The sequence below is a fragment of the Podarcis erhardii genome (assembly GCF_964252035.2).
Source record: "Podarcis erhardii genome assembly, chromosome: 6".
Taxonomy (NCBI): domain Eukaryota; kingdom Metazoa; phylum Chordata; class Lepidosauria; order Squamata; family Lacertidae; genus Podarcis; species Podarcis erhardii.
Genome location: NC_138510.1, coordinates 194,597 through 212,441, shown reverse-complemented (window position 1 = coordinate 212,441; position 17,845 = coordinate 194,597). Strand labels below are relative to the sequence as shown.

General features: G+C 59.6%; 2 protein-coding genes across 2 annotated transcripts; one reads left to right on the top strand and one right to left on the bottom strand.

Annotated features, from left to right (window-relative positions):
* The first annotated feature begins 986 nt into the window (after window positions 1–986).
* Window positions 987–8,991, top strand: CCNDBP1 (cyclin D1 binding protein 1). The gene is made up of 10 exons (XM_081866574.1): window positions 987–1,078; window positions 1,316–1,397; window positions 4,492–4,573; window positions 5,269–5,365; window positions 5,530–5,603; window positions 5,723–5,799; window positions 7,187–7,440; window positions 7,704–7,764; window positions 8,454–8,500; window positions 8,711–8,991. Exons 1-10 carry the CDS (start codon window positions 1,002–1,004, stop codon window positions 8,817–8,819), a joined length of 960 nt encoding a protein of 319 aa, XP_081722700.1. The 5' UTR covers window positions 987–1,001; the 3' UTR covers window positions 8,820–8,991.
* Window positions 8,992–9,039: 48 nt separating this feature from the next.
* LOC309344302 (protein 4.2-like) lies at window positions 9,040–17,515 on the bottom strand. The gene is given in 14 exon segments (XM_081866575.1): window positions 9,040–9,285; window positions 9,287–9,311; window positions 9,313–9,488; window positions 10,793–10,956; window positions 11,756–12,088; window positions 12,262–12,504; window positions 12,869–12,972; window positions 13,084–13,222; window positions 13,520–13,697; window positions 14,460–14,582; window positions 14,817–14,935; window positions 15,113–15,346; window positions 16,414–16,602; window positions 17,393–17,515. Coding segments are annotated over 14 exon segments (2,280 nt in total). The 5' UTR covers window positions 17,403–17,515; the 3' UTR covers window positions 9,040–9,042.
* Window positions 17,516–17,845: the final 330 nt, after the last annotated feature.

Sequence of the window (17,845 nt, the reverse complement as noted above, 5' to 3'; positions counted from 1 at the left end):
AATGGCCTGGTGATGTGCAGCGGAGACTCTCTTATCTTTGCCTAAACAAAATAAAAAAATTCCTTCCAGTAGCACCTTAAAGACCAACTCAGTTAGTTCTTGGTATGAGCTTTCGTGTGCATGCACACTTCTTCAGATACACTGAAACAGAAGTTTCATGCACACGAAGTGCATGCACACGAAAGCTCATACCAAGAACTGACTTAGTTGGTCTTTAAGGTGCTACTGGAAGGAATTTTTTTATTTTGTTTTGACTATGGCAGACCAACACGGCTACCTATCTGTAACTTAGCTTTGCCTGGTGGTGGGGAGAGGCAAGGCTCGTGGGCGGGGGGGGGGGAGTCTCTCGCCCCCCTTCCAATTTCCCGGGAAGAACATGGTGCACCATCCTGATAAGGCGGCCGGGCAGCCCAGCAATACTTCCGCGTGCCCCGAAGGGTAGAGCTGGGAGGGAGCCCCGCCCGCGCCCCTGCTTCCCGCTCTGCAACGCCGGGATCCCGAGGAAAGAGCCGCGGAGCGAAGGGCTCTGCTCGGCCGGGCGCCCGTGGAGGCGACTGCGCATGCGCACGCGCCCCTCCCGCAACTGCCTCGGCGAAGAGACTTCCGGCAGTGGAGCCGCTCGGCGTCGAGGGCTGCGGTGGCGAGGCTTCTTCACCCACAGCTCCGGTTCCCTGCCGCGGGATGTAGGAGCCGCCATGTGCGGGGCAGGAGCGAGGGGTCGCACGGAAGCAGCCCGGCAGCCGCGTCCAGGAAAGGCCGGCTGGGCTCCATCGCGTGGCTCATGGAGAACATGCATTTATTAATCTTCTTCTTCTTCTTCTTCTTCTGCATACCCCCGGCCACTCTGGGCGGCTTCCAACTTTTCAGAGCGCGGGGATGCGAGGCGGCCAGGCTCCAGCCTTCCCCCTTTCCTTCCTTCCTTCCTTCCGCTGCCTGGCGGGCGGGCGCCGGGGAGCCGGAAGTGGGGCGCCGGCTCCTCTGGGGCGCGGCCTGCTCGGGCGATGGCGGCGTCTCCCGGGTCTCCGGCGGCGCTGGGTCGGGTGCGGGAGGCCCTGAGCGCGGCGCTGGGCGAGCTGCGCGGGGCCGGGCGGCGCTCTGCCCGCGCTCCGAGGCCCCTTTCTCTTGCAGGCGGCCAGAGCGGGGAGGGCGCCGGAGGCTTCGAGGCCGCGCGCTTCTGGGAGGCCCTCGGTAGGTGCCGCCTTGGCGGAGCCCCCCCCCCGCCCCTCCCCGCCCCGGGACGGGCTGCCCCCTTGGCCGGCGGGGGCCTCTCCCCTCGACCCCCCCCCCCCCCGCTCACCCTCCTGCCCTTCTCCGCAGAGGAAGCCTTCCAGGCCGCCTCGCAGGAAGCCACCAAGCTGAGCCTGGCCTTCTCGAGACCCCCGCCGCCTTCCCGCCAGGTGGGTGAGGGGCCTTCCCGGAGGAGCCCCCGTCCCTCGGCCCCCTCCCATCAGCCCGGGCATTGCCCACGCGGCTCATTCCCTGCAACATTTTTCTGCGGGGGGGGGGAGGGTTCAGTGACATAGGACGGGGGTGCGGTGGGTGCAGGCCGCCCCGGGTGCCATCACTAAGGGGGGGGGGGTGACAAAATGGCATGGGGCTCGGGGAGTCTGAATTAACCTGACAGTTAAAAATGCCACAGGGAATGTATAATGATGGCGATGATGATGATGATGCCGAACAGAACAACACTCTCTATTCCTGGAATCAATCAAGAGCAAAGGTGGGGGGGGGGAGAGAGAGGGGCACTGGGTGCCCCACTGTGCAGCATGCCCAAGCCATGTGTCTCTCCTGGGGGTGACTTGGGGGCTTAGGCACCTGCAGGCTCCACGCTGCCCCAAACGGCAGCTGAGGGGCGGGGGTGGCCAGGCTCCATGCAGCGGCCCTGCCCCAGCTCACCCCACCCAGTGGGTGGCTTGCCCTGGCCCCGGGCAGAGGGCACATCCAACGCTCCAGGCACCTGAGCAGCTGGCGAGGCCGCTTGGGGGGCAGGCCCTTCTCCTCTTATTTGATCCATTCTTTGCTTTAATTTCACAGGCTTCCAATAATTCTCCCTCAATGCTCCCAGATCTCTCCTCTCCCCCCCACCTAGTTGTCTGAGCCCAGGGCCTTTTTTGCGGGGTGGGGGGAGCTGCCGGTGGCAGATGACCCATTCTGAAGCTGACCAGACATGGGTTAGAGCTCAATGTCGAGCCTACCAAGTGGCGGTAGCGACGGCGAAGACTTTCTTCACCGCCTCTATTGCATCTGCAGAAAACAGCAGCAGGAGACTTTTTCAGGTGGTCCGCAATTTAGCGGAACCACCTGCTACATCGGGGCCCAGTACGGGCCACATGAACTCCTGCAGTTTTTTGCAGATAAAGTCACTCAGATTCGGGAAGAGGTAGACGCCACCATGGGAGCAGGACCGGGACGGGAGAGTGCTAGAGACCTGTCTAGTCAAATTGCGTGGGATCAATTCCAATCTGTTACCTCCGAGGATGTGGACAGGCTGCTTGGACGAGTGAAACCAACCACCTGTCTCCTTGATCCTTGCCCATCCTGGCTTATAAAAGCTAGCCGGGAAGGGCTGGGCAATGGGCTTCGTGGGGTGGTGAATGCTTCCCTCCGTGAGGGAGCCTTCCCAGACCCGTTGAAAGAGGCGGTTATTAAATCGTTTCTTAAAAAACCATCTTTAGATGCGGCCAGTATGGCCAACTATCGCCCAGTCTCAAATCTTCCATTCTTGGGCAAGGTGATTGAGCGAGTGGTTGCTGAACAACTCCAGGCACGCCTGGAAGAAGCGGACCATTTGGATCCCTTCCAGTCTGGATTCAGGCCTCATCATGGGACTGAAACTGCCTTGGTCGCACTGGTTGATGATCTCCGGCGGGCTAGGGACAAAGGTGAGAGCTGTTTCCTAGTTCTGATGGATCTCTCAGCTGCCTTTGACACTATCGACCATAACATCCTTCTGGACCGTCTTGAGGGGCTGGGAGCTGGGGGCACTGTTATACAGTGGTTTCGCTCCTTCCTCCTGGGCCGTGTTCAGAAAGTGGTGGGGGGGGGATGAGTGTTCAGACCCCTGGGCTCTCACTTGTGGGGTGCCTCAGGGTTCTGTCCTCTCCCCCATGCTTTTCAACATCTACATGCAGCCGCTGGGAGAGATCATCAGGGGGTTTGGGCTGGGTGTTCATCAGTATGCGGATGATACCCAGCTCTACCTCTCTTTTAAATCAGAACCAGTGAAGGCAGTGAAGGTCCTGTGTGAGTGCCTGGAGGCAGTTGGAGGATGGATGGCGGCTAACAGATTGAGATTGAATCCTTAAAATAAAAAAGGATTTTTATTTTTTATTTTATTTTTTATTTTAAGGCATAAATATTAGATAGAAGGCACCTTAAAATTAGAAGTAAAATATTTTGAAAGATATAAATAAGACACGAAACAAGGTAATAATTTGCTGATTTGTTTTATTGTAAAGAATGCAGGGTGAGGGAGGTGTGGGGAAGTCCAGCTAACAATTTAAAAATGTATTTTGAAAGTTGGAGTATTATTTATTTTTCTTCTTTTTTTTTTCTTCTGTAAACTGAAAATGCAATAAAAACGTTTTAAAAAAAAAAAAAGAGATTGAATCCTGACAAGACAGAAGTACTGTTTTTGGGGGACAGGAGGCAGGCAGGTGTGGAGGATTCCCTGGTCCTGAATGGGGTAACTGTGCCCCTGAAGGACCAGGTGCGCAGCCTGGGAGTCATTTTGGACTCACAGCTGCCCATGGAGGCACAGGTTAAATCCGTGTCCAGGGCAGCTGTGTACCAGCTCCATCTGGTACGCAGGCTGAGACCCTATCTGCCTGCGGACTGCCTCGCCAGAGTGGTGCATGCTCTAGTTATCTCCCGCTTGGACTACTGCAATGCGCTCTACGTGGGGCTACCTTTGAAGGTGACCCGGAAACTACAACTAATCCAGAACGCAGCAGCCAGACTGGTGACTGGGAGCGGCCGCCGAGACCACATAACACCGGTCTTGAAAGACCTACATTGGCTCCCAGTACGTTTCCAAGCACAATTCAAAGTGTTGGTGCTGACCTTTAAAGCCCTAAATGGCCTCGGTCCAGTATATCTGAAGGAGCGTCTCCTCCCCCATCGTTCTATCCGGACACTGAGGTCCAGCGCCAAGGGCCTTTTGGCGGTTCCCTCACTGCGAGAAGCCAAGTTACAGGGAACCAGGCAGAGGGCCTTCTCGGTAGTGGCACCTTCCCTGTGGAATGCCCTCCCACCAGATGTCAAAGAGAAGAACAACTACCAGACTTTTAGAAGACATCTGAAGGCAGCCCTGTTTAGGGAAGCTTTTAATGTTTGATGTATCACAGTATTTTAATATTCTTTTGGAAGCCGCCCAGAGTGGCTGGGGAAACCCAGCCAGATGGGCTGGGTATAAATAATAAATTACTATTATTATTATTATTATTATTATTATTATGAGCCAGATAACCTTTGGGTGCTGTCCCCTTGCAGGAGCAGGAGAGCCTGGCGGAAGGGGTGCACAGCGCTGTCCTGGCAGCCGCCTCCGTGTATTACCAGCTCCCCAAGGGCCAAGGTGAGCAAGATGGGGCCCCGCGAGGAGGGACAAGGGGGTTCTCTGGGGGGCAGCGTGTGAGGAGCAGGCCAAGGGGGCAGGCACTAGGTTGGGCTCCTGCACCTTGTGCTGGCGAGAAAAGAAGAATCCGAGAATTGTAGTGTTGGAAGGGGCTCCCAATAGCAGGGGAGGCGTCTTCGCTTCTCTGAAGGGCTGCCCCATGTAAGAGGAAGCCGGCTGGTTTTCTCCGGCTCTGGAGGGCAGGACCCAACGCAGTGGGTTCAGTTTACAAGAAAGGAGATTCCGACTCAGCATTCAGAAGACCTTTCTGGCAGGAACAGCTGTTGGGCAGTGGAGCCGTCACCCATAGAATCGTAGAGTCGGAAGGGAGCCTGAGGGTCATCCAGTCCAACCCCTGCAGCTGTCCCTTACGGGGATCGAACCTGCCACCTCGGCCTTATCAGCACCAGGTAGCTGAGCTATCCAGCTCAGACTCGCCTTCCTTGGAGGCTTGGAAGCAGAGATGGATGTCGCGGGTTCTGTAGCTGAGATTCCTGCATTGCGGGGGTTGGACTGGATGACCCTCAAGGTCCCTTCCAACCAGGAGCCTGAGATTCTGTACGAGGTCTGGGGGGGGGGGCTGCCGCCTGCAGTCTCGGTGCGTGAGTGCCAAGGAGGCAGGGCAGCGGTGATGGGGCTCTCTTTGCTCCCTGCAGGGACCACGCTGCGCAGAGCAGTGCGCGATGCCACGGTGCAGGTGGTGGAGGGGATGATTCAGCTGATCGAGGTCATCCTTCGGACCCCCCTGCAGAGGTGAGCTGCTGCTTCCCGCCCTCACCTTCCCAGGGAATGCTGGGGGGAGGCAGGAGGTGTGGGACGTCTCTCCCCAGAGAGTGGGGCACCCTCCTCTGCCGCCCCCTGGGCCTTGCCACACAAGTGGAGGCCCCCTCCTGACGCTTCTCCGCTCTCCCTTGCAGCCTCTCGCAGGAGCAGCTTGTCTCCACGGGAGGGGTCTGGGAGGCCTGCAGCCGAGTTTTCAGGATGCCTCGAGGTGAGCCAGGGGTCACCCCAGGGCAGCCGGGGGGCAGGGCGAGGGACGCCACCCTGGGCGCTGCCATTGCTGCTTCCCCTTCTTGCCTTGCTCCTCCTCCCTTTCTTCTCTCCCCACAGATAACCAGGCGGCTGTGACCCTGGCCATTACCCAGGCGCTGGGGATTGTCAGTGATGCACTGGAGGAGATGAAGCAGGTGCACAGGGAGGGGGGGGGGCTGTCCGCCGGCTTCACTTGCAAGAGAGCAGGGGGTATCCCCATCCCTATTCTGCAACTGGAAAGCCTCTAAGTTTGAAGCATCAGACCAATGGGTTTAAGCACAACATTTAGGTATCCTGAAATTGCATTTGCCTTTTCAGACGCTGCGGCACACGGTGGGCTCAGGTCAGAATGCAGATTGCCAGAATGTAGTCTTCTGACATTGGGGTGGGGGTGTTTGTTCAGGGCGAGTAAATGGGCTCATGCCTTTCACAAAAGCCATATTGACCCTTGATGGAGCACCTCATTCTTTCCTGTTACTGGGCCCAGATAGTAAATTTTTTCTTTATTTTTATTTTGGCAAAAGGCCAAGCCCCCCCCCATAATGCAGCCTGCTCAGCCCATACTTAATCCTGCCACTGCCCCCCCCCCCCTCTGGATGTGCCGATCTCTCCTCTGCCTCTTCTTCTGTGTGGCTTCTGGGGGCAGATAAGGGCATTTGGCCGCCCCACACAGGCTAAAGGCAGCCTCTCCGGATAAGGGCTCCTTCCTTGCCTGGGCTGCCCTGATAGAGCCCCCACCCCTGGGCTTTGCCCCTCTGCTCTGGGCTCTTAATAGCTTATGTAGCCGCCGTTAAAAACTGGCTTGGCTTTCCTGTAAATCTGTTCTACTGAGATATGAAGGGTTGTCAGAGGGAGACTTTGGCCTAATAGAGGTTTGGCGGTTTTTTACATTTTATTAATTGACAAAATAAACCAAAGATAAGGAGCATACAGAAATACTCAGCAAGTTGAAAGCAGCATGAGGTTGGGCGTTAGCACTGAACTTGTTATTCCAGAATAACAGGTTTATGGGAGAAAGGTGTAAACTGCTATATATGTGTTATTTTATAATAACTTGGCTTGGTCATAGCTACTACAGTCCAAATTTTCTCAACCCATTCAGATACAGAAGGAGATATAAGAGCTAAAAGTTGGGAGGGAGCAAAATTAAGCAGCAGGTACAAGGTGTAACAGCGTTCCTTGATCTAGTAGGGTTTTGACTGGATTCCCTCTTGCGCTGCACACCTGGGAGTCCCCAGATGCGCTGTGGTTGCCTCCACCTCCCCCCACTTCCCTTAGTGCCCCCCCCCACCTGCATTGGGAGCTGCCAGGCAGCATTGCAGGGGGCTGGACTAGATGACACCTGGAGAGTCCCTTCCAACTCCACAATCCTATCAGTCTTATTTCCTCCCTCCTTGCTTGTAATGCCCGACTGAGGAGGTTAGCAACTTGGTGCCCCCCCTGGTATTCCCTCTCCCGTGACTGAAACGGTGGATGCCCACCCCCTTCCCTACCTGGGGGGGGGCAGGATGAGTGTGTGACTGGCATGTCCCTTTCGCTCAGGCGCAGACTGAAGGTGGAGACCCGTACAGTGATGTGCTGGAGGACGAGGACTTGGGCTCGCGGGCAAACAGGGACACTTACTGGTCGGCGGCTGACCGGCAGCTGCTTGGCCCCTGCCTGGGGCTGGTGAAGGCCGCCAAGATTTGCCTGAAGAGGGTCCAGGGGGCCGTCAGAGGCCGTGGAAGGACCGACAAGGCTGAGCAGCTGGCGCAGTTAGACGACCTGGCCGACATTGCAGGAGACGTCAGCCCCAGGTGAGGCAGCTGGGGGAGCCTTGGGGGGATTGCTGTGGCCTAGGGGGTGGGCCAGGGCAGCAAGACCAGTCCCAATGCCCTTCCTGCAGGGTTGCTCCACTCTGTCCTTGGAAAGTCCCCCCCCCCAGGGTATCATGAGCCTGAGGAAGGGGCGCCCAGGAGCCTTGCAGCCGAGTCCAGTGCATGCTCTGCTCCCTCAGGCTGCCTCTCTTTTGGGTTGGGGGCTCCCCTGACCTTTCCTCCCTTCCTGTTTTATTCTGCAGTGTGGACGAGTTGGTGCTGAGCACCTACCCCCCTGTGAACCAGCTGGCTCTGCGGCTGAATGTGAGTTGCTCATTTGGGACGATGAAGCTTTTTGGGGGAAGCCTCTGGTCCTCTGCAGCTTTTGGGAGATCCTATTTCCCCACTTCAGCCCATGAGGGTGGGGGACCTGGGACCCCCAAGATGGCCTGCGGGAGAGAAGACTGTGCAAGCGGAGAGTTGCCCCTGGGGCTGAGGGGGCCTCTCCTGCCCCCTGGAGAAGGGGGTGCTTGATGCCCCGTGGCAGATTGCCCTTCCCTTCCTCCTCTACCAAGCTGGCCTCCCCTTCCCTTCTCTGCCCCTGGCAAAGGCAGCCGTGGTCTCTCTTGCGCAGAAATGGAGGAAGCTGCCGCTGAACCAAGGAGTGCCCCCGCTGTCTGGCAAAGGCGTCTCTGTGGTTTGAGGCCAGAGGGCCTCTTCCCCAGCCCTACGTGGAGATGCTGCTGGCAGATCGACCTGGTCTTCCTCCCTGAGTTGGGACAGCCCTTCCCTCTGTTCCGGGGTGAAAGGTCAAGGCTGTGTCCGAGGGGCCGTACGGTGCCAGCCAGGGAGTGCCAAAGGGAGAAGCCCTTTTAAGAAGACCTCGCACTTGCCTGCCGACCTTGTGGCCAGCGGGCGAGAAACCACCTGCTCCCTGTTGCACTGTGGTTTTCCTAGAAAAGATGAAATTCCAGGAGCGGCGGCTCTGGGCTTGACGTCTTGTTTCTTTCTAGGCTGCAAAGTTGGCGTCTGTGCTAAAGAAGATGTTGGAACTGACCAGGTGAGCAGGGCAGCCTCTCCTCTGTCTCTGCCGCTTCCGCCTGGGGGGGTGGGCAGAGGGGCACAGCTGGCACAGCTGGTGAGGAAACGGTTTCCGTCTTAAAGACATAGCCAGCACAATTGCCCTCGATGCTGGGACTGGGGGCCTTGTCAGGGTGGCCCCCCATCGCTCACCTGCATCTCTCTCTTTCCCCCTCTCCTCCCTCCCCAGCGCCAGCTTTGTCTGCCCTCCATCGGAAGAGAACTGGGTGCAGTTCCTGGCCGGGGCAGTTGACCACAACATGGACAAAATCAAAGAGCTCACCCAAGGGCTCCTTTGATGGGACCCCCTGTGCGAGGGGTGCTGGACCCATGGGTGCCTTCTGTGGCTGCCTGCAGAAGAGGGAGGAAGCAGGACTCCTGCGGGACCCCATAGCTGCTGCCCCTGTGCTCTGGGGTGGGCAATAAAGTCCCCCCTGTGCTTGTGCTGGCCAGGCTCCTGCGCTAGAGAAAGTCTTGTGTGCTCCTGATCATTTATAGCGCCTCACCCATGCACCCGGGGCTTCACAAAGCACCGGAGGAAGCCAGGTCTCTGCCCCAAGGAGATTGCAGGCCGAGACGTAACGCAGGGGAAGGAGGGAGGCGCACAGGCGCCGCTTGTCCTTTGGCTCTACCTGCTAAACAGCAGTGCAAGAGAGCAGCCAGCTTGCTTTGGGGACAGGGGAGCTGCTGCTTTTGGAAAGAGCCCCCCCACAGCCCCCCTTCTGCTGGCACTGGGCTGATGAAGAAGGAGCCGCGGTCTGAGGGGTGTCACTCCAAGTGCATTTAATGCAACTCCTGTTGCTTTGGAGAAGCTCTAAGCTGCTGCCCCCACCTGGATGGTCCTGCAGGCCTTGAGGGGCTGGAGCAGGGGGCTCTCTACATGCACTGTCAGCCTCCGGGGCCCCGCCTGGGTCGGTGTGAAGGGGATCCTCAGTGCTGTGCTGCTGCCAGCTGGGATGTCTCCAAGCCTGCAGAGAGGAGGAGAGGGGGCTGTTAGGGGGAGAAGGGGGTCGCCAGCTCTCCTGGGGAGGGGCAGCTCAGGAGGAGGATGGAGCAAGCTTGTTTTCTCCTGCTCCAGATGGATTCATGGAATCAGAATGGTAGACTGGCAAGGGGCACCAAGGGGCATCTCGGGCAGGACTCACTCAAGTTCCAAGAAAGGAGATTCCATGTCAACACCAGGAAGAACTTTGGACAGGAGGACCTGCTTGATGGTGGAAGGGACTCCCTGGGGAGGTGGGGGACTCTCCTTCCTGGGAGGTTTCTGAGCAGAGGCTGGATGGCCAGCTGTCAGGGATGCTTGAGCTGAGATTTCTGCATTGCAGGGGGCTGGACTAGATGGCCCTCAGGGTCCCTTCCAACTCTACAATTCAATGATTCTAAGAGCAGCTGCTCACCTCCTCCCCCAAGCCTATAAACACCACCCTGCTGTCTGTTTTCAGAGGTGCCAAGCAGATGAATCCAGCTGGCACCTCAGCAGAGAGCCCTTCCCCCTCAATCCTGGCAAACGAGGGGCTGGGCTGGCACAGTCCCACCCCCCACTTGCTCTGATCCAGCCGTGGGGAGTGTGTGCCTTTGCCTTCACCTGGAATGCCAGGTCATGGAGAGGGCTTGATCCCCCCACCCCAAAGAAAGCCACCTTGCCCAGGAGTGTCCTTCACCTGTAGCTCCTGGTCTTGTGGATGAGCCCCCATCCTGACACGGAGACAAGGCAGCCTGGGAGGGGCTCCGGGAGGGGGTTGTGGAGCTGGATCTCGGCTTGGGTGGCCTGGAACTGGGCTGTGTGCTCAGGGACCTGAGAAAACAGGACAATGGCAGCACAGGGACTGGGGGGTCTGGGGGGCAGGGGTGGGCTGAAGCCATAGACCCACTGGGCTTGCTAATGGGGAGGGGGCAGGGCTCTACCCAGCCTGCTTTGCTGTGGCACCCCAAGTCCGAAGAAACAAGGACCTCCTACTCCCCTTGAAGGGCTCACGGTCAGGAAAGGGGGATTGGGGGCTCACCCCCTCAAAACAGGCATTGGAGGAGGCCTACTCAGCTGTGAAGCTCCCTGGGTGACCTTGGGCCAATCACTGTTCCTCAGCCGAACCTACCTCACAGGGCAGTTGTGCAGTGGGGAGGAAGAACCCTGTGTTCCACCGTGAGCTGCTGGAGGGGGGGATTTGAAAGTAGTTGATTTTTCTCTGCTCTGCCTTCAGGTGTTAGTGGGGCTCAGCTGTGTCTGTGCAGTTAGCTGCAGAGGGGGGGGGGGATGCTCTGGCCTCTCACTGACCTGGATGTTGAGTCCAGGGGCACAGAAGCGGATTTCCTGCCAGGCCAGGTGGTTGCTATGGGAGGCCGTGTCTCTCAGCAGCGCAGTCAGCTTCAGCAAGAGGGAGTTGTTGCGCAGGGCTGGGCCATATTCTGCATAAGGCAGCGTGGTGCTCAGGGCTTCCTCTGGAAAACAAGGCAGGGGGGCTCAGGGAGATTCACAGAGGGCACCCAAGGACTTGTCCATCACAGGCTGTGATGCCTCTGCAAGGAACCCGGCATGCTTGGACTAGATGGGAGGGGTGTTTGCAGGATGCATGTTCCTCCTGAGCCAGACCAATGGCCCATCTAGCCCTACAGGGTCAGCACTGGCTGCAGGGCACTTTCTCTGCCCAGAGGTGCCAAAGGGGCTAGATGCCCCTTTGGACCCCTTCCAACTTTGGTTCTCTGTGTAGGAGAGTAGCAGCCAATCTTAAGAAAAGCTTCTTCTTTCTAGTTAGCATGAGAAGGGGTTAAGACCACAGAGCTGTTTTGCTGATAGGCAGAGACTCAGACCATAGAAATACATTTGATAAGAGAGGGCTCTGTGTGATGTCACTTCCCCTCACCTCTCTTCCTTTGACCAGCCAAGAGGGCAGACATGCCCTTTATCTGCTCCAGCTCAGGCAGATGCCAGAAGCTGATTATACTGTAAACGGAAGTATTTTGCTTGCATAGCTTGTGCTGCAACTGTTGAGGTTAACCAATGCAGGATTTTCAGTAAATTCTATTTTTAAACTTACCGTACTTCCCAGGCTGTTCCCTGATTCTTTGTTAAATCAGGGTAAGAAAGGGAGAGCCAGCTTACTTCATAGTTGGATTTAGCCTAATTCCTGTGCTTTTAACTTTGCTGCCAAGGATGGGATTTTGAGAAACCGTTCAGCCCACACATGTGGGCGCCTAAAGGGATAAATTGCAATCAGCAAATACTCCCCAGCAAGCTTACCGTGCCCGCTGGGGAGAGTGAAGTGATACTGCTCCTTCCAAAACTGCGCCAGGGCCTTGCCATCATACTGCAGTGGCTGGGCACCCAGAATCAGTGCCAGCCTCTTCTCCTCCCCGGTCCGGTTCTCCACCAACACGGAGACTGGGGCGTCTTGCCCCAGTGGCCAGGAGCTCTTGGCCTGGATATGGGCAAAGAGGAGAGGTTCTGTGTCGTCTTCCTGGGCCGGAGGGGCGAGTGGAGGCTGAGGGGGGCTGCGGTCCCCCTCAATCTGGTCCTGGAGGCGCTCCTGTTCACGAGAGACCTTGTTCAGCACAGCCCTCTCTGCAGCAGACCCTGCAAAAAACCCAGGAAGCCATTTCCACTTTGCTCCTCAGGGAAGCAGGTGATAAATTTCTTCCTTGACTGGCTGAGAATGAGGGAGGGGGGGTCAGAGATGCTGCCAGATTTGGAACCCACCCCAGGATGGGGGGCCAAGCAGAAAGCAAGAGCTCACCTGCCCCACTTACCTTCCGGGTGCTTGTAGTGGTGTGTGAGGTCCTCGCACCGGTCGCTGCCCACTGCCTTGGTGCTGAGGTTGTTGCCCACGAACTTCGTGGAGGAAAAGGCACGCTGGAAGTCCCCGTTGTCCTGTCGCACCCAGGCAGCGCAGGTGGCATTGGTGGCTGCGAAGAAGGTGGCGACGTCGTAGCGCAGGTCTAGATGGCCTTCCTTGATGGCCCGGACAGGGGCTGGCCCGCAAAACGAGGCGCCTGTGGAGAGGAAGGGGAGGACGACAATTGGGGTAGGGGTGCCCCCTGTGGCCTAAGGGTACCCCTGCTTTAGCCCCCCTCTGGCTTGTGGAGCTGGAGGCGAGGGGGCTACACAGTGTGGCTAAAAGGGCAAGCTAGTCAGAATCACGGAAGAACTGTAGAGGGGAAAGGTACCCCAACGGTCATCTAGTCCAACCCCCTGCAATGCAATGATCCCACCTAACGAATCCCCGACAGGTGGCCTCTCACCCCCTTCTAGGTGGAAGCTGCTCCCCCATCCCGGTCTCTCCATATTGTGGCTGGGGGTCGATGCCAGTGTCCCGCCCCTTCTCCCTTGAGCCCCCCACCCGCCCGTGGGACCTACCGCTGCCCTCTTCCTGAGGCGTGGCATCCACGGCTTGCCATCCGTCGTAGCCGGAAGGCAGATCCCGACGGGCCATCCAGCACTCGTTCCAGGCGTGGAAAGGCCTGCGGGAGACCGGGAGGGAATGGCTTAGGGGTGGCGGCGTCGTAGGGAACCCTGAAGCCCGTCCGTCTCCCCACCAGCTTCTCCCCCACTCCAGTAATACGGCGCCTCACCAGACGGCAGCCTCGGAGAGGCCGGGGATCAGGGCGGCGCTCTCGTCGAAGTATTCGTCCACGCGCAGGCGGCCGGCCGTGTCTTGGGCGGAGGCGAAGCTGGTGACCACGCGGGTGGGGATGCCCAGGCTCCGTAACACTGCACAGAGAGAGGCAGCGGGAGCTGGGCGGCGAGGTGGCTCCTGAGGGAAGGGACCCCCAGGCCAACCCCCATCCGTGCAGGAATCACAACCCTTTAGGCCTTAGGGAACGGCAGGTTCGCCCACGCCCCCTTAGGAGGGCGACATTTCCACCGGCTCCCTCGACACTAAACCCCTTTCCTCAGGAGGGGGTCCAGTCCCTCAGAGCTAGCAGAGTAGGCGGGGGGGGGGCAACCATCTCAGGCAGCAGGGGCCCCTTCCTCGCCTGGGGCCCATCCCTGAATAGGACCCTCTACCTGTACACAGGACCCCCGCGAAGACCCAGCACTGCCCGTAGCGGACAGGCTGCCCTCGCGCTGCCAGCCACCGGCGCAGGATGGGGGCGCTGCCCGGCCACTGGAAAGGGGACGTCCCGTCGCTGTAGTCCCCGGTCCAGCCGCCCTCCAGGATCGCTTGGTGCGTCTTGCTGTTCAGCTGGAGGGGGGCGAGGAGAGAAAAGTGAGCAGCACCAGGAGAAAGGAGGCCTGTCCAGCTGCCCCCCCCACCCCACCCGCAACAATATAGAGTTAGAAGAGATTGTGGGAATTGCAGGTATGAAAGCGTTAAGACTCAAGAGTTCCTCCTGCCGCAGAACTCTTCTCTTTTCCGCGCTGCTTCCGAGGCAGCCAGACATTTAGTGAGACTTCCTTTTTAACTATGCATTTTGCAAGGAGCATTTTCCTGGTCTTCTTTTTGTTACTGTTGCTGCTGGAGTGGAAGGCAAGACTTTATGTACCTAAATGCTGTTTTCACGCTTGGTCTACAGTGTGCTGTGTTATTCTTTTCATTAAGAGGGAAAAGGGAGAAGTCCAGTGCTCCCCCAGCCTGGATGAATGGCAATAAGGCTACACAGCCGAGTCCCGAAGTTTCCACTTTAGTGCTGCAAAGGATGGGGTTTTGAACTCTGCTAACTAATTGTTTTAACTTTAAACGTTCTGCTCACACATGTGAGTAATAGCGAGGATAAATTGTAAAATATATCCGACCCGCTGCCTATAAAAAAATATCCAGCAAGACCCCCAGGGGTCATCGAGTCCACCCCCCTGCAATGCAGGAATGGCAGCTAAATGCACCCCGTGGCCAGCAGGGGGCGCGAGCGGCCCGGCCCGGCCCCGAGGGTTCCTGAGCAGGTGCAGCTGCTTCCACTAAGCCGGCAGGGTCTGCGGGCGACTCTGCCTCCTGCTCCTGCCCACCTACCATGGAGCTGACCAGCCGGCAGACGTGGAGAGGGTCGCTGCGCTGGGCGCAGGGCGCGTCCTGCAACCAGAAGAGGCCGATGGCCGGCAGGGCCAGGCTGAGGTCCACGACGTCCTCTTCGAACTGAAAAGGGAGGCGGAGAATTGAAGGCTGGAGGATGGGGGGAGCCCCACTCGCGTCCCCCGACCATCCCGACCCCTCCGCTCCGCGCGCGCCTTCCGCAGCAGTAAGGAGCAGCCCCGCAGGTGGCCGGAGCGACGGGGCGGCCACCTCCCTGCAGGTGCGGCCGCCCACCTGGCCCAAACCGGCCAGGCGCAGCCGACCCCTGGGCTGAGGGGGGATGGGTCTCTCGCTCACCTGGCCGTAGTCCCAGGGCTGCTGCTGGGGCGCCTCCTCCAGCCCCCAGTAAACGGTGCCCTCCTCATTGCACACGTATTCCTGGCGCTGCGCCTCGTTGGGCAGGAAGACGCTGTCCTCTGCGGCGGGAGACGGGCCATCAGGGGGGCAGCATCACAGCCTGGGTTGGCAGGGGTCCCCCTGCGCCGCCCCCTCCCCGCAGCAGACCTTCCGACCCCACCCACTGCCCTCTTGGCTCCGGCATCCTGGCCTTGGTTGGCACCGACGCGTCTTGCCTCCGCGGCCCGGCCACCTACCTTGGCACCAGGGGTTGAAGAGGAGCGTGAAGGTGCCCAGCGGGCGCGGAGCCCCTCGGCCGTGCTGCAGCAGGAGGGAGTATCGGCCGATGGCGGCGTCGGCGGGCGAGGTCACGGTCAGCGTCCAAGAGAGGCTCTCGGGGGCGTCCACGAAAGCCTCCCAGCCGCTCTGGCGGCCCCGGCGGGAGATGGGGAAGCGCACCTGGGACCCGTCCTCTTGGGATGGCCGCTGCCCTGCAGCCGGAAACGCGAGATGGACAAAAGGGGACGCAAGGCAGCGAGGGGCGGGGGACAGGTCTGCTGGGGGGCTGGCTGGAGAAAGGAACGGGGGCGCAGGTAGGCAAGAGAGGGGCCACGAGGCCCTGCGGGGGTCTTTGAGCTCTCCTCGACTGTCCTGTCAGACCCCCCTGGGGGGTTGGGAGGCGAGCCTCCCCAGGGCCAAATTCAGGGCTTCATTCAGGGCAAACTGACTTTAACGGGGGTGTTAAAACATCTTGTGCAAACATATGACACACCTCCCAGATGTTTTCGGAGACGGTGCTGCACAATTACTTTTCTACATTCCTTCCGAGAAGGGCATTCTAGCTGGGGGCGGGGGGGGGAGTTAGCTGCTTTGCCATCAGAAGGTCCCGGGTTCAAATCCTGACAGCATCTCCAGGTGGAGCTGGCAGAGACCTCCCCCCCCACCCACCCGCTGAACGTGCTGGAGGATCGCTGGCAAGCAGTCTAAAAAGTCCTAAGCGAGGTGGCCCAGGGCCTTGACCTCATACTCGTAGCGTTGGAAGGGACCCGAGAGTCCTCTAGTCCAACCCGCTGCAATGCAGGAGCTACAGCTTCCTGAAAACGGGTCCGTGGGCGCGTCCTCCTTGTCCCCACCCCCAGCTGGGGCACCTCTGCTGGCGAAGGTGCAAGTCCCACCCCTCGTGTGCCCAGCAAAGCGGACCCACTTTACAGGACCGCTGAAATAATTGAGAAAATTAATGGGACGCTCTCAGTTGTTCATCTCGCCTTCATCTCTGACCCGCCGTACTCTTTTGGAGGGCAGAGGAGTTGGAATTCCCTCCAGGCGCCGCCCAAACTTAGCTACCGCTCCTTTTCTCCCCTGTGACGCTTAACTCCCCCCTCCCCCTCTGCTCTGCAACTGCAGACGGTGCGTCTCCTGGTGGGCTCCCGCAGCTTCTGCCAGCCGGCAACCACCCCCCTCGCAGCCGGAGGAGCGCGAGAGGCGCGCCGGGGCTCCTGGTGCGGCGGGGCCGTCGGGGAGCCGCGGGTCTTCGGCCTCCGGCTCTTCCGGAGCTTACCCGTCTGGGCGACCAGGCAGGTCTTGCGCAGGTACCTCCGGGGGGCTCCGGGCAGCGGCTCTCGGAAGTGGAGGGTGAGCGCAAAGGGCTGCCCGCGCCGCACCACCAGGCGCTCGGTGCTGACGGCCACCGTGCGGTGCGCCGCGTTGTTCCTCGACGGCTGCAAGTCGCATCGCGACACCTGCAGGGCTGCGGGGCGGGAGGAGAGCAGGCGGTGAGGGGGCAGGCGGCGCGCAGGGCGGGGTGCGGGTCGCTTCCGCTCCGCCTCCCGCTCTTCTGGCAAATGAACGGGGGCGCAGGTAGGCAAGAGAGGGGCCACGAGGCCCTGCGGGGGTCTTTGAGCTCTCCTCCAGATGGGCCAGAGAGGCCGGCGTCTGGACAGTAGTGACTGACCGCCAGACTGCGGCAGCCAGGAAAGTCCCTCTCTCCCCTGAAAGACGCTTAGGGGGCTGCTCACGACCCCTGAGAAGTGGGACTCTGCTGAGGGTGCTGAGATCTGTTTGGAATGGTGGGGAGATGCCATGCTGCAAAAGTGCGCGGGAGGGGGGTCCTGCCTGAAGCCGCTGGGTGTGACAGAGCAGCCGCACGTGAGAACGGGGCTGGTCCCCGAACTCCTCCTGGTCACTGAGGTTGCTGCCCAAAGCTCGGCGCCTGCTCTTGGCTGCAGAGGAGTCCTTTCGACCAGGCTGCGCTCGTCAGCCCCCTCCGACCCACCTGCTCTTTTGGCTCCCCTCCCACTCCCCCCGCTTTAGCCGGGCCTAAACGCCCCCACCTTGAGACGCACCCAGCTTGCACCCAGGACCCTCGCCCCGCTTCGTGGCTCCCTGCCGGCCTCCTCCCTACAAGGCCAGGGGCTCCCGCCCGCCTGGGCAGCCTCCGTTGCTCCGCGCTGTGATGCTGCGCCGAGGAGCCTAGCAGACCCCTCTGGGATGGCACCGGGTTTGGACGGCTTGGCAGTGCCCAGGGAGTCCCCGCTCACCTTGGCCCATGGCGCTTTGCGGGCCGCGGGCTCTGTCCCTTCCTCCTCTTGCCTCGGGCTGGCTGCGGGAGGGCGGTCGGGGCCGAGGATGGCGAGGCTGCCTCTGCCTGGCCCGTCCCGTGGGGCCCCCTCGCCTCTCGCGGGCTCCTTATCAGCCTGGCGTCACCTGCCGCCCTTATCTCTGCCACGTGCGGCTGGCAGGGCGGTTCCGACGGGCCTTTCCAAGCAGCTGCCCGTTACCGGGCGGGCCGCTTTCTGCTGGGTTCCTTTTCTCACGCTTCGTGTGGTTTTTCCCATTCGCGGGACGCGGCTCAGGTGTGTTCCCTGCAGGCCACAAATAGCAGGTGGCGCCGCGCAAACTGTCATGCATTTCGCATTTCTAAAAAGCCGATCGCTTAGTACGGCAGCATTTACCCTCTGGAACTCCCTTCCCCTTGACCTCAGGCAGGCGCC